The 25,717-nt window shown below is 48.5% G+C and overlaps 1 protein-coding gene across 4 annotated transcripts in view; it reads left to right on the top strand.

The window, feature by feature from the left end:
- The first annotated feature begins 310 nt into the window (after positions 1–310).
- Positions 311–25,717, top strand: part of GALNT2 (polypeptide N-acetylgalactosaminyltransferase 2) — a 198,468-nt gene continuing 173,061 nt past the window's right edge. Inside the window, exon 1 of one of the 4 annotated variants that reach the window (XM_070613781.1) lies at positions 311–824. In XM_070613781.1, coding sequence (XP_070469882.1) covers positions 699–824 — 126 coding nt within the window. In that variant the 5' untranslated portion in view covers positions 311–698. The remainder of the gene's footprint in view (positions 825–25,717) is intronic. The other 3 variants (XM_070613811.1, XM_070613768.1, XM_070613803.1) reach the window with 3 other exon arrangements.

Here is a 25,717-nt window from a genome sequence, read left to right as displayed (position 1 = left end):
TGCAAGATTAGTAAGAAAACTGCGGCGAGAGGCAGCAAAGTTGGGTTCAGGAGCGGGGGTTTGCACCAAAAAACTCAGGTCGGTAGGCCAGTAAGAGCAATCCTGTTAAGGGTCTGAGGTGGTCCCAAAGCTCAAGGACTGAAGAGGTGAAAATCGCGGCCCGTCAACGCGAGGCAGCAATGACCGAGAGTGTCCCTGTGCGTGTGCACGTGAGTGTGCGCGCGCCTCTCCCGGTCCCAGGCAGCCACCTGTCACTCACGGGGGTGGAGGGGCAGCAGCGGGCGGACGCAGAGGGGGCGGGGTGGCGGCCGGGGCGGGGCGCGCCAGGCCGTCCTGGTGGAGGCCCTCCCGCGGCGGCCCTGCCGGCGGAGCCCGGCGTGCTGCAGCCATGGAGACGCAGTAATCCCTCCTCCTGCCCGCTCCCGGCTCCCGCAGCCGCCGCCGATTGGTCGCCCTTTGCTCCCTGACCCCCGAGCCGCCTCCGAGCCGCCGCTTCCTGCTAGGGCGCCGCGCGGCGCTCCCGGCCTGGGCGGAGCTCTGGGCCGAGTGCGCGCCGCCTCGCCGCCCGGAGCCGCCCGCGCCGGAGGAGGAGCCGCCGCGCCTTCCCCTTCCTCCGCTCCTCCCCGCCCGCACCCCCGCGCCCGCCCCGCCAGCACTCGCGAGCAGCGGCGGCCCCGGCCGGTGGCCGAGTCGGGAGAATGCGGCGGCGCTCGCGGATGCTGCTCTGCTTCGCCTTCCTGTGGGTGCTGGGCATCGCCTACTACATGTACTCGGGGGGCGGCTCCGCGCTGGCCGCGGGCGCGGGCGGCGGCGCCGGCAGGAAGGTGAGTGGGGCGCCCTGCCCGTCCCGGCCCCCCCGAAACCCCGACTTCTCCAAGCGCCGCGGGCCCTCCCGGTGCCGACGCGCCCCCGCCTCGCCGCAGACCCCCTCGCTCCGACGGGGCTGCGGGGACCGAAGGGACTCCCCGCCTCCCCTGCTCTCTTCTGCCCGGACCTCTGCTCGGCCCCCCGACCCCAGCCCGGGCCTCCTAGCCGAGTCTCCAGGGCAGGGGTGCACCCGGCCCCTCCGCGCTCGCCGGGCTTGGGAGGGGGCGACCCGGCGCAGCCCCGCAGGGCTGGGCACCGTGACGCCCTCTTTGTCGCCCCTCGTCCCTCTCCCCACTCTCTTTCCTACGTCATTTAAGTTGGTCCGGCGTCCGGGAGCCCATCCCCTGCGGTGGGAAGTTTAGGGTTAGGGGTGTTGGGAAACACAAAAGGAGGTGGGGAGGAGCCGGGGGAGAGGCGGCTGCCTTCCCTGCGAGAGAAGAATCCAAGTTTCTTTTCAGCCCTTTGATACAGCCGCTGCAGATCCTCACCTCCTTCCCCCTTGTCACCTCGTGGCCGGGAGGGGACTCTGCTCATTACCTCTGGGGGCGTGGGCGCAGCCAGCCCGGTGCCGGATAAAACGGACTCCCCTGGGCCGGTGTAAGCGGTGCCCCTGCGCCCCAAGCGAGGCCGGCCACGGAAAGCGCCCTCCCACCCTTCCTCGCGGCCCCACGTACGCTTTGCCGGTCGGCCAGGCCCCCGCGCTGCCCGACGTGGGCTCTTGCCCTTGGCCTTCCCAGTCCCACGCGCCGTCACGCGGGTATAGTCTCTCTTCTGTGAGTGTGTTTCACAGGCTTCAGGCCCGAGTGATTAGGCCGTGGGACCGTGTAAGCCACTCCGGATGGCCCGGGGTATTCGGGAGGAAGCAGAGCGCCCGGAGGAGCCCGACGGCGCATCCTGTGGCCGTGCGCCAGCCGCGGGAGGGGGCTTCGGGCTGTGCACACGCTGCCCGGCGTGTTTGTGGCTTGTGGTGCTAATAGGCTGTGAAAGCAACGTTATCTTTTCCGAAATCCTGTAGTCCCTATACTGTGAGGTTTAGTGATACTGCACCCCCCCGGAAATTCTGAGTTAATGGAGGTGGACCACGGGTTGGGCTGGAACCAGAGAATGTATCCTGGAATAAGCCTGAGGGGACTAACTGTACGCGAACAGATTTAAACCCTGAAGTTGGACGGTAAATGTCAACGCTACTTGAGGTTTGGCTGCTTCAGAGGATTCCTTCCTTCCGTTCTCCCTTCCTTCATTCATCCTTTGATTCTCAGCTGAAGGTATTAGATGGACCTAGGTGTCTCATTTGATTCTTGGTATTTCATGGGTTTGTTTTCTCTAGAGGGCCAGAAGTGAAAAGTCTTCCCATGTGCTGAATTGGCTTGGTTCTGAACTGACCATGCACTCTTAGCCCTTTTTTTTTTTTTTTTTTTGAGGAAGATTAGCCCTGAGCTAACATCTGCTGCCAATCCTCCTCTTTTTGCTGAGGAAGACTGGCCCTGAGCTAACATCCGTGCTCATCTTCCTCTACTTTATATGTGGGATGCCTGCCACAGCTCGGTTTGCCAAGCGGTGCCATGTCCACACCTGGGATCTGAACCAGCAAACCCTGGGCCGCCGAAGCGGAACGTGCGCACTTAACTGCTCTGCCACCAGGCAGGCCCTGGAATTATTTTTAAAACTTTGCTTCTCATTAAACTGCGCTTTGGCCAGTCGACGTAGTCTGGTGTGCTGACGAGGACTGGGCAAAGCTTTCTGCCTTCATGCAGAGAAAACCCAAACAGGCCGCACTTGGTATTTCTCCTTCCTTGATTTGTGCTGTCATTAGTAAGGGTGATTAGAAATAGCAACATTATGGCTTTAGCATTTGGAGAGGCTGGTTTCTCCTTTGTGGATTTCAGCTGGTGGATGATTTTTGAGGGGTCTTCCATGTTAACTTCTGAAGTGCGATCCTTAGTATAAGAAAAAATAAGCTGGGAACTCCTTGTGACCTCCTGGCACAGAGTCTCAAAGACTCTGTCACAGAGACTCTGTAGGAGAAAATGTGGGAAATGAAGAATTAGACATGGGTTGGTAATTTGGGATCCTGTTCTGTCTGTCAGTGAACCATAAAATTTAATCCTAGCCCTTAGAGAGGTTTAGCGATTTGTTGGTTGAGGAAGAGGTGTGCAGAACAATAGCTTTTGAGATTGTAGTAGATGACCCACTCCCTTAGTGTTGCAGACCCTAATGTGAAGAATAGAAACCCTGACCACGTTTCTGGAGGGGTGCTGTCCTGAATTTCCTAACTTGGAGTATAAAGCTGGATTGTCTTCTTTCTCCTAAATTGTTTCCATGGATTTAGAGACTAGAAAGTCTCTTCAAATTTAGTTCATCTTCATGATAAAAGGAAACACGTAGTTTTTCCAGCTTGTAAAGTATGAACATAAAGATAATGTGGTATGCATGTGAAAGCATAATTTAAATACTAGCTGTAGTTTTTTAGATGTCATTGGACTTATATTTCTTCTCTTGTTTCACACTGTTCAAGTCAAGACTCTAATTCCGTATTTAGCCAATTTCTCTCTGCCCTGATGTTTTCCACAGGGTACCAGGCTTCTGTATTAGGCTTTGGGGAATTGTCTGACAGGAGGCTGACTAGTATTTCTGCTGCTTCAGCAACCCAGTCCTACTCTCACTGTGTGCCCTGCTTGTTAAATAAGTCGTCTCAGGACTGTTATTCTCCATTTGGCAAAACCCAGAAAGCCAACTCACCTCAGATTGCAGATTTAATAAACTAAACAGGAGCAGGTGCTGCAAACCAACTCAGGCATTGCTGTGCAGCTCTGGACTCAAGGCTGAGGTTCCAGGTGTGTGGTCAATCAATTTATGCATCATATTGTTTAAAATTATATCTCATTTACATTTGTATAGATCCCTCCCTTCCCCCACATTGTGCTCTTTCCCCCTAAATTGATGATTTGCACTTCAAGGATGCCTTTCCTTTGAGCATCTTATAATGCTTTAACATTTTAATCCTGTTAAGTCTCCCCTGGGCCTTGGTATGTTGGCAGTGGATGGAGCCACGGAAGAGAGGAAGGAATTTCTGTTGAAATGAACCTGCCTCTGGGTAAAGAATGGCTGTTTAGGATGAAAGGCAAGGGTTTTTCCAGTTTGTGAAGAATGATCGCTACTGAACGAGAACTTGTCAAGCCCAAGACCCCTTGTCTCTGCTTCCCACTTGCTTGGGAGGTGAGGGAAAGCGTTATCTGAAGGACATGACCAAGGGCCCGGGCAGCCTGTTCACTTTCCACCACCTTCCTGGATGCGCGGGCACACGTGCCGCAGCCCTGCTCTGGGGGTCCCAGGGTGGGAGCTTTGGGCGTGATCTTGTAAATGGCATTCAGGGGGAGGATCTGGGGGAGGAGGGTGGGCCTCTTCTTGGAATGGTGAGGGGCCTCACTTGGCTGGAGCATGTACGTGTGTAGTGAAGGTGAGGATGGAAAAGTGGAGGAGGAGTTTGGGACTAAATTGTAGAGGGCTTCAAATGCCACGCTGACTTGTTGCGTCTTAATTTGGTTGATCATACGGAACCAGTAATGTTTTTTGAGCTGGGTAGTAGACATTCAAGTGAAGGGGAATGGCATGAATCCATTTATTGGGACTGAGTAAGACTTAACTTTCTACTCCTTTCTGCTTAGTGACCTTTTCTAATTTACTGTCCCTCTCTGGGCCTCAGTTTCCTCATCTTTACAGTGGGGATAATCATTCTTACCTTGTGGCTGAGACCTAAAAGCCATTAGTAGGTGCTGGCAAATAGTAAGTGCTGAATAAATGGTATCTGGGGGGAAAAAAAGAAAAGCCTAAATATCCCCTGGAAAATATTGTGAACCAGGAATCTTTTTTTTTTTTTTTTGAGGAAGATTAGCCCTGATCTAAGTACTGCCAATCCTCGTCTTTTTGCTGAGGAAGCCTGGCCCTGAGCTAGCATCCGTGCCCATCTTCCTCCACTTTATACGTGGGACGCCTACCACAGCATGGTGTGCCAAGCAGTGCCATGTCCACACCCGGAATCTGAATGGGCAAACCACTGGTCTCCGAGAAGTGGAACGTGTGCACTTAACCGCTGCGCCACCGAGCCAGCCCCAAACTGGCCCCGAACCAGGAATCTTAAGTGTTGTTGTGGTCTCTGGAAAATTATTGGTGTTTTTACTTTTGTGTCCTTCATCCATTTCTCCAAGATTGATTTGGTTGTTCATTTGGGCTTGCACTATGAACCTTGAATGACATTAAAGACTACCTTTTGGGAAAGTGGTTCAGACAGCATGCCACTTCTCTCATACCTAGCTGTGGTGTCAGAGTGGGGTTCCTGTCAGTGGGCAGCCAGCAGGAAAGTGGCAGAGGACAAACCTTTCTTTGGTAGTTGTGTAAACAGTCAAAGTGTTGCTCGTGGACATGTTCCTAAGTGGAGGTTTCCTGTGGTGATGAGGCCCGCCCGCTCCCCACCCAGGCTCTGGGCTCCCCTGCTCCACCACTGCAACCTGGTTTCTCCTGGCAGGAGGGGAGATGGCCGTCATCACTCAAGTGTACATGGTTTGAGGTTGAACCTGAGGCCAACACACACTTTAATGGGCGTCAGCGTATCTCTGAGCATCTCTTTGGGTGGATGCAAAGTGGAGGAGACCCATACCACACCCCGCCACCTATAATCAGTTTGGAGTTTAAAGAAATTTCTTTTGAGATGAGAGTTTGAAGTTGAGGTAGGGACGACAGTAGCAGTGGGAAAGATCGTCCAACCAGAGAATCTGACAAATGGCATTGTGATATAAACTTTTCTCTAAAAAAATAAACTTTCTCTATTCTGGAGTTATGTTGTGGTTGCCTCCGGGTGCTCAAACATAACGGAAACAGATTGTGACTGATAAACAGCGCAAAAATAATGAGCTCTTCCCTGGACCCTCTATCAAAAACGATAAAGAAGCTGCTGTACCCAGCGCAGAGACCCAGCGTGGAGCGGGGTCAGCCTGCTCATGCTCTGTCAGACCTTGTTGGGGCTGGCAGGGGAGACCCAGGAAGCTGTTAATGTTGTGTGGAGGCTTTCGGCCATCTGTTAAATCCCTTTGGTCTCTCCACCCTCCTGGTGAGTGGTAGGTCTCCTGTTTGGATCAGAGGAAGAGGTGTTTGAAAGGTGGTCAGAAAAATGGTTGGGCAGGGGGAGACATACGTATACATATATAATTTCTTGTTGCTGCCATTCATGTTTCGCAGATCTTTGAGGAGAGGGAAGTCAGTCTGGGAACACGTCCATTTCAAAGCAGGCAGTGCTGTGATACCTAACTTCTAGTGAATCCAGAGGCAGTTGGTGTAGTGGAAGGAGGGAGCTAGGGGTGAGACTGCCTGGGGCAGAGATGAGGGCACACACAGGGACTGCCTGTGAGGGTCTGGCTGAGATCCCAGGAAGGAGGCAAGGTATTTCTGGGAAAAATCTGTGAAGTCTCCTAGCTGGCCCAGCCAAATTCATGGGATGAGAAAAGAGCCAAACCTTTCCCAAGCCTAATCCCCTTTTTTGTTCTTCTGCTTTTCTCTGCATGAACTGTGTTCTGGAAGCTGTGTTTGCATGGATGATGCCGAGACATCAAGCCAGATGGATGTCCAGCTGGAAACACACCCATACAGCTATGTGACACAGATTAAAATACTGAGATACTTCCCTTATCAGTTGTTAAATAAATGCCACTCTCTCATGACCCCCACCTGCCCTGGTTTTCCCTTGGGATCCATTTTCCATCATCAGCAATGAAAGAGTTGAAACCTCCTACTGCAGGGGCCTCTTGGACCCTGCTTCCGTGCTTGTGTCTCAGAGGTGCTTAAACAGGTTGAGGAGCCAGCCCAGTGGTGCAGTGATTAAGTTCGCATGTTTCGCTTCAGCGGTGCGGGGTTCTCCAGTTCGGATCCCGGGTGCGGACATGGCACCGCTTGGCAGGCCATGCTGTGGCAGGCGTCCCACATATAAAGTAGAGGAAGATGGGCACAGATGTTAGCTCAGGGCCAGTCTTCCTCAGCAAAAGGAGGAAGATTGGCAGCAGATGTTACCACAGGGCTAATCTTCCTCAAAAAAAACACTCCAAAACAAAAAAACACGTTGAGCGTCACTCCTGTGAATGTATCACTTGGATCGAAGGAGATGTTGGCCTGGTCTTGCTTCCATGACCTGAAAGATCATCTTTCCCCTTGAGGAAGTCTGATTCTGTGTTGCTCTTGGAGATCCTTGTTGCACTATTGTGGCCTTGGATCCTTGCCTCCAGACTGCCTTATTGGTGAGGTTTCTGAAGGAAGACCTTTTGGCACTTCCATAAGCAAGCCCTCCTGCATGAGTTCCGGGATAGGCTGGGCCTAACAAGAAACTCTCCTCTATTGAGAAGTAGATTGAATGTATTGGTACAAGTGCTGCAGTGGACACTCATGCCCTCGGAGTAGAACTTGACCTCGCTCTTTTAACCGCTGTGAGGGTTCTCTGGCCTTTGGCCATGTGCTTGACCTTAGGGATTAACCCCAGGTGTGGAGGTGCCAGGACTGCCTGTCCAATTTCCTGGTCCAGTCAGGAGAGCCTCCCTCACCTTTCTCCTTTCTGACCATGTGCCCATTTCTAGGGAATAAAAAACTGGGCTCAAGGAGCTGACAAGTCCTTCCCCGTCAGGTCACCTCCTCCTCTCCCATGTCCCTTGCCCTAGGCAGGCGGATCTGTGTTCCTGTTCTCACTCTGCCTCCTGCAGGACTGGGTGAAAACACGAGGCATTTTTGCACTTAGTCATGTCCAGTATCATGGGCCTGGGAAGCATGTGTTGTTTTATACAGATTGGGTCTCTTAGCATGCTGGAATGTGGACGGCTGTGATTCATCAGGGCTGCATTTGGAAAACCAGAAATGGTCACATAGAGTCTCGCTCCTGGGCTTACGTTGGAAAAGCTTTCCCGGGCTTTGGGATCTTGGTGCCCCGTGTCTTCTGGGGCCAGCTGTCATGAAGCAGCAGCTGAGGGGTGGCTGCCTGGGGACATGAAGTGGCCTGCCCTTGGGGTGCCCGCCCTGGTGGATTGTTCCTTTCACCTCTGTACTCCTAGGAGTGTCTCCCAGGCCCCTCTTGCTGGCCACCCGGTCCTGCCTAGGCTAGTGGCTTTCTGCCTGGTGACTCTTTGGGAGGAGGAATGGGCAGGACAGCTGGGATAGAGTTGCTGAATTTCTAGACCCAAATCAGGACATGTGTTTTGACAGGGACAAGGGTACGTGATGGGTGGTGGTCGCTCTCTTTCAGGGTTTCTCAGCGTCGACACAGTCGACATCTTGAGCTGGATAATCTTGGTGGTGTGGGGCTGCTGCGTGCATTGTAGGATGTTTGCGGCTTCCCCGGCCTCCCCCCACTGGATGCTAGTGGTACCCCTCCCTCAGTTGTAACAACCAACAGTGTCCACAGGTGTTGCCAAGTGTTCCTGGGGCCAGAATCACCCCCGATTGAGAACCGCCGCCGTAGTCAATGTTAACTTTGATTTCTTTTCTTCTCCCTATTTTCTGGTTAGACCTTCACGAAACAGGCCTGCCTGTCTGTGTGGTCTGGGGTGGACTCCTGGGAAAGAGTGTTAACTTAATAGACACTTACTCTGTTAGTGCCCACTGTGTGCCAGGCATGGCTCTGATGCTTCACAGATATTGACTCATTTACTCCTCAATAACAGCTTTTTATTGCTCCCATTTTGCTGCTGAAACTGAAGCACACAGAAGTTAAGTAACTTTACCAAGGTCGCAGAGGCAGTGGGTGGCAGACCCAGGTTTGTCTGGTGGGAGAAATCTCTCTGGGCCTCTGGGTTCATCCACAGCCCAGGGCCCACCGCGGGGGACGTAGCCTGCTCTTGATTCCTGGGCTTGGCATGCCCCTTCCACGCTCTGGCCGTCCCCTTGTTCTGCTGCATTGTGTTGGAACCTTCTTGGAAGGCATTTTGGAGCCTATGCACACGGTAACGCTCTGATGGTAGTGTCAGTCTATTTTACTCTTTTTTCACTTTTACCTTTTGCTCTGTGAAATGTTTTGTATGTTCTTATCCTTCAGGCCTCTGACTGTCCTGAAGACGGCAGCCCTCAATTCCTCCTCCAGCAGGAGCAGACAGGAGAACAGGCTCTGGTCCCTTTCATTCATTCTTTCAATGAGTGTTTCTTGAGCACCTATGATGTGCAAATTCTCAGTACTTGAGTATTTGGGAATTCACAGGGAGTATAACGCACCGAATCCTTGTGCTTGTGGGACATTCATTCTGGGGGCAGGGAAGTTAGACAAAAATGTGATAGGCAAGTATAAATTATATAGTGTGAGAAAGGGGGCTAAGTGCTTTGGAGAAAATAGGGCAGGTAAGGGGATTAGGAATTGGGTGGAGGCATGGGTTGCAGTGTTAAATGGGTGGCCCTGTAGGCTCAGTGGGGAGGTGAGATTTGAGCAGATTCAAGCCGAGACTTGAAGCAGGTGTCTTTTTGGCTCACTGTGCTTCAAATGCAGCCCTGGTGTCAGCCGTGTCCAGCCTTTTTGGTGATCTCTCTACTTCTTGGTTTCTTTTGCTAAATAAATGAGCCAGTTTTCTTTCCAAAGGTGGTTGTCTTTGGTTTGTGTCAGTGGTGGAGTCTCCTCCATCATGTGGAAATCTCGGCTCTTCTCCTGGTTTCATATGGTGTCTTGGGTGATGTGTATACTCATCCTAGTGAAAATGGTGTTCACACTCCCATGCCCCCTTCTTGCCCCATGGGCCTGGGACTGCTTTAGGTCCCTGCGGGTTAATTTGCTCATTGACTTAGAATGTACTTACGGAACAATCTTGTTGCTTGATTTCTGAGCTGCTCTCTGTGAAGTGCTAAATTGGATTGGGAAAGCACTCACTGTCTGCTGTTAGGCCACCATTAAATCGCATCACACATTTGTGGAACACTTTCCACACACGTTATCGCGTAATGAGAAATCCTTGCTGGTCCCTTTGCACCTGCTCCCGCACAGGATTTCCACTGTGATGTCATCTTGGCGAGTTGCTGTGGGTGATGGGGCATTGTTGATTCTCGTCTGCAGGAAACCAGTGGTCAGAAGTCTCCCTGGTACCTGGGCTTTGGAGAGGTTGTTCTTGGCAGTGTGGGTAATGTTGAGGCTCTGTGATCTATAGTATTTGTGGAAGATAAAGTGGACATGTGACTTCATTCTCCACAGCCACTTGAGGGAAGTGGAATGGTGGGAAATTGCAGGTCCTCCTGGCTCTCAAGTGAGAGCATCCGGCTGCTTTTCATAGAGGCCACTGGCATTTATGAGGGGTCTGTTAGATGCTTTATGGGATTATGTACCATGCCTCCAGTGTGTACCTGGATAAAACAACTGGAACATTTACATGGCGGCAAAGAAAAGTTAAGTTTAAAGGCTTCAGACTCAAGAGCAGCTGTTCAGGTTTCCTCCTCTCTGCTTCACAGGCTAGTCCAGGGAGTGAATTCTTTTTCCTGAAAGCCCACTGCTCCAGAAAGATGACACACTTCAATTGAAGGGTCTTTCTTTCTTAGCTGAATCACCCTGTGAGAGCTTGAGGAGCTGATGCAAATTAAAGGCCTGTGTTTTGGAGATGCCCATAAATTAAGCACTCTGTTATCAAGATTTGGTAAGTGGGGTGACTCTTGCATTGGGGGCTTATATGGCTGTCCTGGATGATGAGCTGGTTGGCCCAGCATGGAGTGCCTTCATGTCTCATTGTCTTGGTCTTTCCTGCCTCAAGGGCTTTCCCACTGACCTAGATTTTGAGCTTTTGCTCTGTGACCTTCAAAGTCATATTCCCTTTTCCTCCCGTTCCACCTGCCACCCTCACCCTTCCCTATTCCTCTGTGCCAGTAAGCTCACCCACTTGTTTTTCTTCCTGTCTCACAGTTGGTGATCACTGATTTCCCCTGTGTCTGGAATATACCCTTTTTCATCAAATCTAAGATGCTGTTATTCGTAAAACCATTATTTTATGTACCACTAGGAAAGAAAAAACACTGTCCATTGAACTGTGACACGATGGTTTCTTATCAGTTAACATTTTTATTTTCTACTTATTTAAAGAACACCTTTAGACTTAATTAGACATCGATTTTTCTATTTATCACTCTTGAGCACGGGTCAAAAGGAAAATACACATGAAATACATTGGGTAAGGTGTTCCTAACTTTTTCAGTGTCCACTTTTTGACGCAGAGATGTTAGTGCCTCTTTTCCTCAGACAGAATCATCCTCTGTGCTACCAAAGTCTTTGGTGGATGCAGCATTTCCTTAAATAAAACCTGTAAAAGTGCTAAGAGCCCTTGGTTCTGGGTGCTTAACATAGCTTGGCGATTGTGAAGAGTTAGTCAACTTTGGACTCTTCTGGGGATTTTGCCTAACTACCCCAGTCACCATCCATTCCTATCCCACTCTATTTGGTTTCTGGGGATTGTGAGTGTTTTATTGTTGTTTCTGGAACTTTCCTACAGGCCACTGACATGCATTCTGAAGACTTCATTGCTAGTGTGTTGTATGTTTGAGTGTGTGCTGGTAATGACAGGTGCATCATGGTCCTTGCCTGGCCCACAGCACCATAAGGTGTCATTCATTGTGAGATGCATCCTAATTTCATGTTAAACTGTGAAAAAAAGTACGTCTTAGAATTGATGAGTTATGGTCTTTTTCCCGTGTGTCCAATTATTTACCTTTCTGAGAACGCAGCTCCAGGCCTCCTGTCCTTGATAAAGGAAAATAGTAGCCCCTATTGGACTGTGTACATCTGCATCTGTTCGCTCCTGCTTCCCAGAGTCTCTGTGAAGAGAAGGACTTCCTACTTACCGTTTTTGAGAGATGAGTAGCTGATGAGCATGAACCCATTCAGAAACATTTTTGAGCATTTTCTATCTACAAGTTCCCCTGCTGAGTGCTGAATGACCAAATATGTATTTCGTATAAATCACAACATCACAGTCAGTAGAGATGTACATCAGCCTCATGCATCTTCTGTAGTTTAGGAATATCCAGTGGTGATTCTTTTTAAAGATTGCTTCACACGTTGCCTGAGATCCTGAATTCTCACCTGTGTTACCAGGAAGCTATTCTTACATTTGGTGCCATTTCTTCTGGAAGAATTATCTAAGTTCTTTGGAAGTTGCTCCTTCTGCTGAGCCTTTGGTGGTGGAGTATCAGTTTCGGTGCACGTGAGATCACTGACATTTAGGCAGACTGCTCAGCAGCCCGGAGACCCTGTCACTCAGCAGAGTTTGGTGTAGATGTTTTATTGTGTTGATTGCCTCTTTCTCGTTTGACAGGCACCTGGAGGGCAGACTCCATGTCTCTGTGTTGAGTCTTCCGCCAACTTTGTCACTCCTCCTAGGCAGTGTGGTCCATTAGGAGCTGTGGCTGACTTGGGAAGCCATGGTGGGAGACCTCTAATAAATAGTTATTATTCCTTCTTGTTTCTCCAACAGGATGTTATTGCTAAAGCCTCAGATTATTACATTGTATTTATAAATGAGAGATTTTTGACAAATATACGATACTGTGTATTTTCTGTAAGTTATAATTCCTGATACTTGAAATTCATATCAGCCTTGTGGCCGAAGCACTTTAGAGCCATCGCTCATTTTCCCTCATTTCAGCGTGCCTGGAAGCATGTCAGGAGCTGGTTTCTTCCCCATTCACAGAAGAAGTTTCCAGTGGACCCCAAGGTTATGAACTTGCCCCAGGGGTCATGCAGTAGCAGAGTTGGGGCTGGAATTTTAATCTTTCCCTAACTACCTAATACAGGGCTTTGAAAAAAATCTGCTGGGGCTCTCCTGGTCTTCGAGTTGTAGGCCCTGAATCATCAACAAGTTACAAATAGTGGGTTCTTCTCTTGATGCACGACTGCAACTGCAGGCCTGGAAGGTGCTGATTACTGGGGCTGGTGATCTTCTCCTTAACCCTTGTTATTGCAGACTGCTGATGTGGATGAGCGAGGAGGGAAGGCTGCAGTCTGGGTTCTTGGGTGGTCTGTGCTCCAGGCCTGAGGCTGGTATCATGAGAGGGACATAGTTGTGGCCGTCTGGGACTCATGAAGGGGCTCGTGGATCATGGAGGCACGTGGGGCCTCATGTGGACATCCCTGCGTAGAGGGCTGCTGAAGCTCATCCTCCCTCTGTACTTCAGTAACTTAGGAGGCCTCGTGCCAGTCTGCCAGTCTATGTCAGTAAATAACATGGGTCAGTAACATTGACCTTGGAAGATGTCTCTCTTGTTTTCAAAAGAAAAGGAAAGTAGGTGAAGTTTCCCCCATCCCTGGGGATAAGATCTGACCTGGCAGATGTCAGTTTTGCAGTAGTGTTTGTACTCAAGACATGGTTTTTAGTTTAAAGAGTTTTTCTCACTGACCAGTAGAGAGCACATGGTGGTGTTTTGCCTGTACTGGCCCCAGAAGGGTATTTCTGATGATCTAGTTTTTCACTCCAGCATTGGAAAGCACTAAGCGTCCTTATCAACTGCATCACAGGTGTTTTAAAGCAAAACTCTCTTCAGTACTGAGAGTTTATTTTAGGTTTCTGCAGAGGGGAGGAGGCTTCTGGGAGAGCTGGTGTGTGCTCGGGGTCTGAGTTGCTTGCAGAGCTCTGAGTCCAGTTGACCCAGGCTCCATGTGGGGCTAGGAGTGATATCCAAGCGGTGGTTGCTCTGCCTTCCTGGCCGCCACTGCGCTGGTGTGTGTGTGAGGGGCCAGTCTCAGCGGTTGCCAGGGCAGCTCAGTACACCCATGTTGGGGCTTCATTGGGGCATTTGGAAGCTGTCTTGCCTGTTCCTGGCTGGGCTTGTGAGTCTGCCAGGAAGAGCCCAGGACGATTGTGCAGGGAAGCCCTTGGCAGGCAGCTGGCTCTGGGGTGACATGGCTGGGGGATGCATGGCACAGGGCTACCAGCCTGGGTTGGAATTTTGGCTTCTCCAGTTAGCTCTGTAAACTCAGGCAAAGTTTCTTAACCCCTCTGTGCCTCAATCTCCTCATTTACCTATTTCACAGCGTTGTTCAATGAAGAGTAAATCAAATTGGGACTGGTCCATGTGTAGTAAGCCCCAGCTGCTAGTGGATGTGAACTCTCGTGTTATTTGAGCGAGAGGCGCGGGTGCCCCTAACTGAGGGGGCTGCTGTCCTTCGTGGTTGACCCTCATGAGCCCGGGGCTCCTGTTCCACCTGCAGCCAGCCTCCCTCTGCCGTGTGTGAGTGAGCCCGCCACTGCCCCAGAAGCACCTCCACCTCCATGCACCTTGCCTGGGCCCTTTGTCTTAGAAGGGGAGTGAGGATAAGAGGGACTCAAGCAGCCCTTGCTCCTCCTCGGTGAGGAAACTGAGCCTCAGAGAAGGGGGTGAGCTGGTTAGGGTCCCCGGGCAGCCACGGGGAGCATGGGGTGGATCATCGGTCCGCTGGAGGAGGAGGCAGGAAGCTGTAGGCCAGAACCATCTCGCCAGTGTGGTTACCACGAGATTATTGCCCAGTTTTACCCCTTAATCTCTTGTAACTTGTCTTTGAAAATTATACCAGGATGTGGTTTTTAACTAGGTGACTATATAATTAATTTTTAAACTCTAATCGGCAATTGATTTTTTCAATATCTTGAGCTGTAATCTGAATACAGCATGTTATTTGAAAACGTTTCCACAAGGTTTTAATTAGTAAAGCTTCTTTCAGTTTCATTAGTTCAGTTTCTGGCTTGCTCTTGAAACTGTGGGTGAGCAACAAGTGGAAGACAAATTAATAATTGTGGCAATGCAACAGAGCCCCCCCTGTGAGGGCTGAGGACGGGTTCTGTCAGTTAGCATGGTGTGGATGTGGTTTCTCTGATGCCTCTAGTTAAGACAACTTGGAACTCCATTGCAGATTAATAGATGTATTGTGTGATGATTTCAAGGAAGAAGAATCCATGTAAAACCCTGCACGTTTGCTATGATAATTCAAAGAGCATGGCTATGACAAGAGACCCGGTTCAAATCCTGCTTTCCTGCTTATAAGCCTCCGTTTCCTCATCTGTGAAAAGGAAGTTGATGGAAATTAATGAGATGATGGAGATGATGGAGATGCAGTTTAGTGAGGGCTTACCTTTATTTTTATTGGCACATGTGCTCAGTCTCCTTTCCCACAGATGCTTCTGGGGCCGACTCTGGGGAGCCTTCTCTGATGGAGAGGGGCTTACTTGGAGCAGGTGTGTGGGTTGAGGGTGGTGTCGTGGTGTGAATCTTTGGACTAGGATGTAAATTATGTCAGAACCCTGGGGAGGGAAGCTTTCCCTTCCTTTGTGGTATGTCTCCCTCTCTGGGGCCATATGAAATCACTGTGGACCTGGGAAGCCGCTTGTTTTTGTTTAAGGTGAAGCTGTGGTGCTGAGGCCAGAAGTGTCATGTTTGGGTTAGATTTTAAGATACTGTATTTGGTCAAAGTGCATCTATGTTCCCAGTGTCACCGAGAACGAAGCGGACCTAATGGATTAGTGTGTGTGATGGAGTGAGCTGATAGGCTGTAATTTCATGGGTCTGGCCTCAGGTCCTGCCTTTTCACCTCCACAGACATTCAGGCAGGTCATCTCCTCCCAAGACCCCCAGAGCTGCCCTCACTCCCCACCCCCTGTGAGATCCCCCGGTGCTCCCAGTACCCCTGCAGTGGGCTCTCCTTGGTCCTCCCCTCAGTGGTGAGCAGGGGAGAGTCTGGCTCAGGTATCTCCTGTATTTTCTGCATTATTTATTTATTCCAGGAATGGAGTGTTGCAACTGTCGGAAGAAGAGTCCTAGTTTCAGAGGTCTCCACACATAGAAATAGTGGACAAAGCCTAGAACCTAGTCATTGCTTATGCTGATACTCAGGAAGCCATATGCACAGAACACACATATGTAAGTGCTAATTAGGCAGCTGGGATGATGGAGAAGGGGAGCCAGGATGGTAGAGTGGGGGAGCCAGGCTCAGAAAGCAGGGAGCTAGGCTGAGAGATGACTTTTAAAGTCACCTCCAGGCTCTGATCCTTGCATCACATCGAAATGTTTCAAAATATAGAATCCCCATTTTAAGGCATTGGTCTTTCCTTTCAAAAAGCTGTCTTGGGGGCCAGCCCTGTAGTGTAGTGGTTAAATTTGTGTGCTCTGCTTCCGTGGCCCAGGGTTTGCAGGTTCGGATCCCAGGAGCTGACCTACACACCACTCATTAAGCCATGCTGTCGCAGCATCCCACATGCAAAACAGAGGAGGATTGGCAGAGATGTTAGCTCAGGGCCAATCTTCCTCACCTGCACCGCCCCCCCCCCCAAAAAAAGTTCTTTTGGCTGTTAAATCATGCCCAGAGAGTATAGAAAGAGATGGTTGGCATCCAGCATTTAGTTTCCTCAGGGTGATAACATTGGGGATGCTACATTTTTGCTCAGAGTCTGGACTGATTGGGACAGCTATAACTGCATGTGTGGAAAGTGTTGAAGATCCCCTTGGGCATCTCCTAGCCCTTCCCTGGGGAGGGGCCCTGCTGCTGCGTCCTCTGATCTGTGTCTGAGTAGAGGGATGTGGTGCCTGAGACACATGAAGAGAGGAACCCAAGCTGTCGGTAGACTGGAGTTCTTCTAGACCAGCCTGGATGTTGGGCCTTGTGCCCGTGGGGTGGAGAGTCTGCATCTCTGGGATCTGCTGGTCTAGCAGAGACAAGTGCTCCAGCCTCCTATCATCCCTGGGCCCCCTACCATGTGCTGCTGTTGGCATCTGGGGTCTGCTGAGCACTGCAGTGTGATTTCTATTTGATCGCCTGCATCCCACTGGACTGTGAGCATCTTGAGGGCCAGCACGTGCCACGCTGTTATAGCACTTCCTGGCCCCTGCCAGCACTCTCCCCTGAGCTGGTCTCCTGCTGGGTGACCTAGCTTTGGGTTAGCAATCATTTTGCCCTTTTTTGCAATGAGTTTTCAATCTGTAACAGCTGTGGTCTGGCAGAAGTGGTCAAAGTGGGGAGTCACCATCATTTCTGGGTGCAAATCTGCTTTTCCCCAAGTACACTGTGAACATGGACTTAGAGTAGATGAGAGCCTCTGCCTTTTCTTCTAGAAATGCTGCATTGCCATTGCAGCCGAACGGGCTCAGCTGTATTTGTAAGTTAGGCTATTAAATCATTGTGCCTTAGTCAGTAGAGGTGCTGCTTCACCTCGTCTGAGGAGTGGAGAGAGACTGTGCAGGCATGCTGAGGTAATGGAGAGAGATAATGAGCAATAGAATTAAATAGTTTTTAAGCAGTCTGATCCCTTCAGGCTGTATTTAGAGAAGAGTTTTTCATTATTGACCCTCCTCCCACAATTGGTCATCGCAGCATGGTTGTGCATGTAGATGGTGATCTTCAGACAGTTACCTGGGTTAAAGTGGTTTCTGAGCAGTCTGCTTGTTCAGGGGGCTCACTGCGAGACTCGGGAGTGGCCATGTGATGTTCTTTTATTGCTTACATTCCTGAGTTTTTGGAGCTACTTCTGACTGGTTGTTTTAATACTTTATGCCTTTGATGAACATTTATAAGATGAAACTGTGTCAATACATCCCTCGCCTCTGGAGTGGAGGGTTGGAGGTGTGGGGCATTGGTCAGATAGGATGAAGGTGGATTTATGTTTGGGAAATGTTGGGGACCTCTGGGCAGTCTTGGAGCCTGTGAGATGGGCACATAGTCTATTCACACTTCAGTCCGTGCCCCTAAAGTGATTGGACACTGCTTGCTAAAGGGAGCAAGCTCCTTAATAGCATCTTTTGTATCACAAGCAACCTGTGAAGGGTTTGAAGCCAATCTGCCGAGTTAATGGAGGACACAGGTACCACCAGAAATGCGCCTAGTGGCAGGAGAGGGTTCTGTACACCTTCCTGGAACATAAAGAACCAATGATAGGATTTAACTTCAGGACTTGGTATTCTTAGGGTGCAAGAGGAGGAACTGAGAAAGTTATGTTAACTATTCTGAGACTTTGGAGGTACAGAATAAGGAGACCCTGGGGCCTGGCATCTGGAGTCATTTGAGCAAGAATTGAGTGAGAGTAGATGTGGTGATTAGTGACACAGCACATCACTCCACCTGAGCTGAGAAGGCGTTAGTTCAGCCTGTAAGAACTAGCAGAGCACCTCCCAGTAATTCTGCCAGCCCACTGCGGGGTGAGTTGGGGGGTTGGGAAAATGCCTAAGTCCAGGGAAAAGAGGGGAGGACAGGATATGAGGCAAGGCTTGTGGGAGAGTTTCCTACTGTGTGACATGGCTAATGCACTCTTTGGAGATGGGAGCTTTCTCTTGTTACATTTTTCTGGGGTGTTCTTATTGGCCAAGAAGAAAATCAGCTGTAAAATGAGCAGCTTTCTTTGTGTGCCAAGGGGATTTATTTCCCTTTTCACTCCTTATTCATCCTCCTTCGTTTACCTCCACACAGAACATAACTTTTGCAGAAATAAGGATTCAGTTGCAGACTGACTCTCCTGCGCTAGATCTCTTGGAGTAGTTCCTAACTCACTGTTAATAAAGCGTGCTTAGGGCCTAGCAGTTTCTCCACTGCTGTATGTCTGCCCTGCTCTTTGTGCTTTGGTGGGGCACTCAGAGTGCACTATGGAGAGGTGACGTGGGCAGTTTTGAGCTTTGGAGTCATTGCCTGGTTTCAGTCTCAGCCCTGCTTACTACTGTGTGTTCTTAGACAAGTACCTTTTTGAGTCTCTGTCACCTCCTCTGTAAGATGGAGATAAGGCCTACTTCATGAAGCTGTTATAAGGGTTAAATGAGATGTTGTCTGTCAAGCACTCATTATAACCCTGTGCCCAAGAACATAGGTAGAAAGTGCTCAGTAAGCGGGGGGGAGGGGGTGTGTGTGTGTGTGTGTGTGTGTGTGTGTGTGTGTGTGTTGTCCTTAACTCAGCTGGAAAGTCATTTTCTGTCTGCAACCATAGATACACACTTGCACACGTGCATGTACACGCATTCAGGCATGCACATGTGCATGCACTCACACATCTTTTCTTCTTCCTGGCTGAAAAGGTGTGTATAGGTCACTTCAGTAGAGTTGCAAAATTATTTTGTGGAGGTCAGCATGCTTTTCTTCCATCCCAGGGAGAAACGTATTTTACCTGGGAAAGTGCTTGCAGAGATGGAAGTGAGGTCCTGGCTGGGAGCTGGCTGCTGTACCCTCTTTCATGTGGCCCCTTCAAAACCAGTACACACTGTCCCCAGAGAGGTATATGGCCCGTTAGGGCATGCTTAGTGTCCTTATTTTAAGAGCTGCCTCATCTGATGACCAGTACTAATTACTGAATTTTACAAAGGAAGTATATGCAGGGTGAAGGAATTTGCCTGTTGATTGCCCTCAAATTCTACATTAAAATGCAATCTCAAGGACTGCAGTAGCCTCAGACTCTTTCCCGGGTCCTCTTCTCTCCTGTTCCTTCTCCCTTGTGTCTTAATTGGTTTTCCTGGCAGTTGACATTTTTGATCCCTGTTCTCCCCACACCCCCAAACTGTAGTCCAGTGGTTTTCAGTCTGACCACACATTAGGAACACCTGGGGAGATTTAAAAAATACGGATGCCTAGACCTACCCCAGACCAATTAAATCAGAATGTCGGGCTGTTGGGTCAAAGTGTGCTTTAGAAAAAGCTGCTACATGATTCTCATGCGCTTGGGGTGGGAACTGTTGGTTGGGAAAGCATTGAGAGTTTCCATCTTTTAGCAGTAACTGCTAGAATTCATGGCGTCCTCGCATATATGCTTGACCTGTTTTATGGGCTTTGAATGTGAGTTGGGTCTTCTCTTTTGGAAGATGTAGTTGCTTGCTTGTGTATTCAGAGTTGAATATTGATGGGCATATAGTGGAGTGCCCATTGAATTACTGAATGATGCTCTAAGTCATAAGTAGTTGTTCTGGAAGCTCTAAGCAGCTTGCCTTTTACAGTAAAAGTAATGAACAACAGATATGAAAATGACAGTTTAGAGTGTAAAGAAAATACAGCTTTTCTTACAGGTTCTGGACTGAATGAATATAGGGAGTGGACTGGGATATTTAGTAGTTGAGCAGTCATGGATTTGTTTTTCTATATTATTTTAATTTGGGGTTTGTTAGCTGCTGGTTTTTAGTGGGGAGGTTTGACCCCATATATGAGGGTCAGTGACCATATGGGTGTAATTCTCAAGGAAAAACCATTCCAGACAACCTATCCTGGATCATGTACCAACTGATTGGAGGTGTTGGGAACTTTTTCATGATTACAGGACACTGATGTATGTATGTTGTCAAACTGTCTGTGAGCCACTTATCTTCTGGGGGGACATAAACTAGGCTGTCTTTCCTGGTCTGGCCTGGAATTGGTGGACGATAACAAGTGCCCCACACAGCACCGCGGCTGCTCTCCCTGTGCTCCACAGCTTTGCACATGCCCATTTGAACTGAAGGCCGAGGACCCTCCAGCAGAGCTGCTTCATCCTCTCCCTGTATTTGTGAACTCTTAGGAAGGAGTAGGTTGTGCGTGTTGCGAGGCAGAGAGGGGAAGGGTAGCGTGGAGGGCCTCGTGCTTCTGAGGTTTCTGGACTTGGCTGATTCCTCTGTTGGAGGATAAACTGGCCAGAATTTAGGAATGCTGTCAGTAGGTTTATCCAGGGGGAACGTAAAGTTTTGTGTCTATTTTCTTTACTTCTGCACAATTGCGTTTGTGTGTGTGTAGCACATTGTAGAAACAGTTGACGCTTACATGATTATTTTCTTTAAAAGACCTGATAAATTTTCCAGTGTGTAAATCACATGTAGTCAAATGCACTTAAAATAAGAGAGGCTACTGAGCTGTTTCAGACCAAGCTTTGAGAGAGAATCACTGTGTGTCTAAGGTCTCACTCTGGGTTTTATACGTTTGGAAACTCAATTTTATTAGTTCACCTAGCAAGTAATCAATCAAAGATTGGGGTTTACATGAACCAGAATTCTAAAATATTGGTAGATAAGAATGACAGTCATTAGTTGGATGATGAGAGCTGTGCCTGTGTGAGAAGACTCCTGGGAGGTGTGTGTACTCAGGAAACCACAACGTGGCTGGGGGAGCAGCTCCGTTTTCTATAGGCTTATTTCCTTCAGTCTGTGGAAGCTTGATGAATTGGCCTTCACCATTCTGGGGATATTTCTGTGTATAGAATCAATACCCTCTCCCCAGGGTAGCGATGGAGACTCATTTTTCAAAAAACCCAGTGTGCAATTTGTTAAACTATTGTCTCAGCTCCAAAGCCTTCTAGACCCTGCTCTGAGATGCCTGAGCTAGGACTCTGCACACCACATTTCTGCTCTGCCAGCAGACCTGCCAGGAGGGGGCAGTCCATGGACCAGCAAGATGAGAGGCAGAGAAGGGACTTGGTGCTTCTTGCCTTCCTGTTCCCAGGGGGGCGCGTGCTCATGAACACCTCTCTACTTCAGCTGCAGCATTTAAATCCAGTTTGCAGTTTCCTAGCCCTGGCACAAGCCGCCGCAGTGCCCCACCCGTCTTAGAGACCCCGGTACCAGCTGAGCAGCACCTCCTCAGAGGCCTGGCCTCAGGGCCCCTCCTCCAAGTGTGTAAGGGTCCATAGAGCCAACTTCTTCCCTCTATTCCCTCAGTCTTACGGGTGATGGCTGCTTCCTGCACTTGCTGCCTCCCTGATACTCTAGAACTTTCTTTGTGCCCTTTCAATTGCCTAGTTAACAACTTAATCTTAGTTAACAATTTCTTTGAAAGCCTCTCTGTTCAAAAAGCTTGTGTAGTGTCTGAATTTTGATTGGGTCCTGATGATTCATTTGACTTTCTTTTCAACATTCTTTAGTAATCAGTCGGCACAACTATTTCCTGAGACATGTTATACTTAATTAGATTACCGTTTACTTTGCATTCCTTAGATTTCTTGGTCAGGTCTCCTTGACAAGGTTTTGCTTAGATTTCTTTATGAGGTTTGAGACATACTGTCTTCTCATCAGCTACATTTCTAAATCATCAGCTAGAGTGAGTTATTTCCTGGAAAGATTGCCACAGATGGCTAATGTCATTCATTCTGTTGGTTCTTTTTGGCTTTATTTTTGGAGGGTGACATTTTCCAACTTTATCTTCAAATTCTATGTCCATTATGCAGCTCTGAAATTTCCTTCGACTTCTAGGTGATGGCTGTTGTATATTTAAGCTACGTATACTTCTTAAAAGATTTGAGGCAGCTTTTAAGAAAAAGCATGAATATTATGTGTCAACAAGATTCATTAAAACAAGAGTTTGAAAATCTAGGGCCAAATAATTTGGGGGAGGGGTTAGGGTGGAGAAAAAAAGGAGAAGGAAAAAGAAGTAGACGGAGAATTAAAGGGTGAAGGAGAGCTAAGGTGTGAATCGGGCGTCTTCCTTGGGCCAGGCCCTGGTGAGGTGTTGAGTTTAACCTTCGGGTAATCCTGCATGAGAGGCGATGTTATCTCCGTTTACAGAGCATGACCTGAGACCTGAAGAGCTGGCTGAGTTGAGCTCTGGTGCCCATGCCCTTTGCAGCCGGTGTGCTGACACCAGAGCAAGGAACACTCCTTCAGTTGAACACAGAAGTGTGTCTTAATAGCCGAAGGAAACATGTTGGGTTATGTAGTTCTCATTTTCTAATAAAATGAAGCAGTTCCTCGTGAAAGACAAACATTTTCTTAGCCTTCACACTTGATAAGAATCTAGTGGATAATGGATAGTATCATTTGGAGAAAAAAATAGCAAAAACCAGATGCAGAGATGCATATGTGGCCATTTATTTAAATCAATACCTGAAGCTGAAGCAGAAACATTAAATTATCATTGTGTAAAGGCGATTCTGTGAGAGAGAAAACAGTTGCCTCTGTCTCTAGTCAGACGGACAGCTGTGACCTGGTCAGGCGTGAAACTGAAGAGGCCATGGGCTGTGTCCCTCGTCCTGCATGTCACTTCACCTCTCAGAGGCAGCATAAAGTCATTGCTCAGAGGTCAGGCTTTTGATAAGTGGGTTTGAATCCATCCTGTACCGTTTATTGACCACGTGTACTTGGCTGAGGTGCTTAATCTCTCTAAGCCTTCGTTTCTCATAAAAAGAGGGGTAATAATAGTGTGACTGTTGTTTGAATTTAAATATACATGCTTTCCCAAAGCATGGGGAGAGCTTATGTTAAAAGGAATATATGTAGTAGAACTAAAGATGATCAGAAAGAAATAAATTGAGCCAGACAATTTGGACAATTTGGAGATAAAGAGCGAGGTGAGTGGGGACTAACCTTGGGTCACACCTAGTTCATGGTCACTGGGTTTTCACAGTGCTGACAAACTGGTCTTTCTGCTCAAGGTGTTCTGTTTCCCAAATTGTCCTATCCATCTCCGATTGCGTAGATGAGATGGAATAAGAGTGATCAGAGAGACCTGGCGACCTAGAGCCTGGCTCTTGTTCAGGCACTTAGCCAGCAGAACTGGTGCAGAATGTGGCAGTGATCTGCAGACCATGGCTCTGTGACTGTCCTTTCTGTGGCTTGGATGGACTTCAGTGTGACCCCTCCAGCAGGGAATACAGATAGTAACCCTGAGTACTGACTGTGCACCATGTACTCTTTCAAGCACTTTATATGTGTTAACTTGTTTAATCCTTATCAAAACCCTATGAGGCATTTTATCATCCCTGTTTTATGAATGGAGAGACTGTCAGATAAACAGATGTTAAGTGAGTTGCCTTGGGTGAGAAACATGGAAGTGGTAGAGTTGGAATTGACACCCACTCCTGCTGACTCCCTGGGCCAGCCGGCCCTCCACCATCACACTCTCCTCTCGAGAGTTCCAGTGTCCACTTCTCAGACTAGGGCTGAAGAGTTCTGGAGTGAAATGGCTGATTTCAGAGGAGACGATAACTCCTGTCCTGTCATGGTAGAGGGTCTCCCGTGACGTCCCCAGCAATTTCTCCTCCTTGTATCCTCTGTACGTCTCTTCATTGAGTGCAGGAGTCTCTTCTGCCTCTTGAATCTGGCTGGTCTGGTGGCTTACTTGACAAGTGTACTGCCGTGAACTTTGACACTGGGTTGGTGCAGGCCCAGCCTTGAGAGGCCTGGCAGCCTCCGCTGCGCTCCCCTGGACCCCAGCTGCCATGCTCTGAGACGTACAGGCTGCTCTGCTAGAGAAAGACGCCACGTGTAGCTGCCTGGAGGATGAGAGGCTCAGCAGGCAGGGTGGTGTGGAGGAGAACCTCAGGCCTCAGACAGGTGAGAGAGGGCCCGGGCGTTGCCCACCCTGCCCCACTACCAGGTTCCTGCAGCTTCACCCCCGCTGATACCCTTGGAGTACAAGAACTGCCCAGGCAACCCGGGAGGGTCCTGGACACGATAAATCATTGTTCAAGCCACTGCATCTGGGGAGGGCTCTTTGTGCAGGAATGTGCCAGCACACCTGTGCTGGAGGGAGAAGTCGTTAGCTCAGCCGCATGTCAGAAGATATTCACTGTAGCGATTCTTCTCATGAATATGCCAGCTTCTGCTGGGTTTGCTGTCAATTTTAAGAAGAGCTATAAACCAACTGCATTTGTGGCGTCTTCTCATTCTAGGACCTGCCAATCTAGGTTGAGCTATGATAGAAAATTTTCCCCTTTAAGAAGATTTTAATTACTGAACCAAATATATTAAATATGTACTTATCTGTGATAATTATGACTAAAGAATTCCTTATCTATGCAGCTTAGTCATTTGCTTAAGTGATTTAAATGTGGCATTTGTTAATATGCATATCTTGTCAAAGGGAATCATGAGGGGCGGGGTAATTAGGAGAAAATGCTGGCTGCGTATTACTGAGGGTGAGAGTGTCTGCAGGTCCCACATTAGTCCTCCTTCCTTCCTTTTCACCAGAATCTCTTCATTGTTTCTGCATTTGACCCTCATCTTATCTGAGAGATTTTTTTCATCCATTAGGCAAAAGTCTTTCTTAATTCATAATAAACTGAGTTTTTCCAACCTCTCCCCTGTAATCCTTGCAGCCTGGGGGCACCAGGTTGGGAACTGCTGTCCATATAGAATCTCCTTAATGTCCCTTCATTTATTTCTTCTTAAGAATAGAATCAGTTTGGTCTGAATTATATACAATCATAGACTCAAAGAGACTTGAAACCTAGAAGGCACATTTTCTTTTTGGGTTTAATCCACTCAGAAGTCTTCCAGCTTAGCTTTTCAGTCAGTGAAGACTTCCGTTCAGCAACAGATGGTAAATAGATTCTGCAGAATGAGTAATTCCTTCATTTCTGTCTGAATGGTTTGTTTAGAGGCAAACAAAATGATTTCCTCTTCTTCTTAAATTTGTTGGGAGAACTTCAGGATCATACCAAGCTCCTGTCCAAAGCTGCAACTGGGAAGAGGGTTGGAAAGGGTTCATCTGACTCACACTTCAGACCTGGGATCACGAGAGACCTCAGTAACATTACACACTAGATTCTTAATGTAATGAACTTTTAATCCAAATTGTTAAAACACTAGCTACTTTGCTCAGGAGATACAATTTTTGTCATATTCAGATTATCAATTTTCAGTGAACCAAGTGTACTTCCTCACTTTTTTCATTTTTAAAAAATTTTTTAAAAATTGTAGTAAAACATACATAACATAAAATTTTCCCATGTACAGTTCAGTAGTATTAGGTATATCCACATTGTGGTGCAACCAGCACCACCATCCATCTCCAGAACTCTTCATCTTGTGGAACTGACACTGTCCCATTAAAGAACTTCCCATTCCCTGTGCCCCCCAGCCCCTGGCAACCAGCCTTCTACTGTCTGATCTTATGAATTTGACTGTTCTACAGAACCTCATGTAAGTGGAATCATACAGTATTTGCCCTTTTGTGATTGTTTTAATTTCACTT

Source organism: Equus przewalskii, chromosome 1 (assembly GCF_037783145.1).
Source record: "Equus przewalskii isolate Varuska chromosome 1, EquPr2, whole genome shotgun sequence".
Classification (NCBI taxonomy): domain Eukaryota; kingdom Metazoa; phylum Chordata; class Mammalia; order Perissodactyla; family Equidae; genus Equus; species Equus przewalskii.
This window is presented reverse-complemented; position numbering and strand designations above follow the sequence as displayed.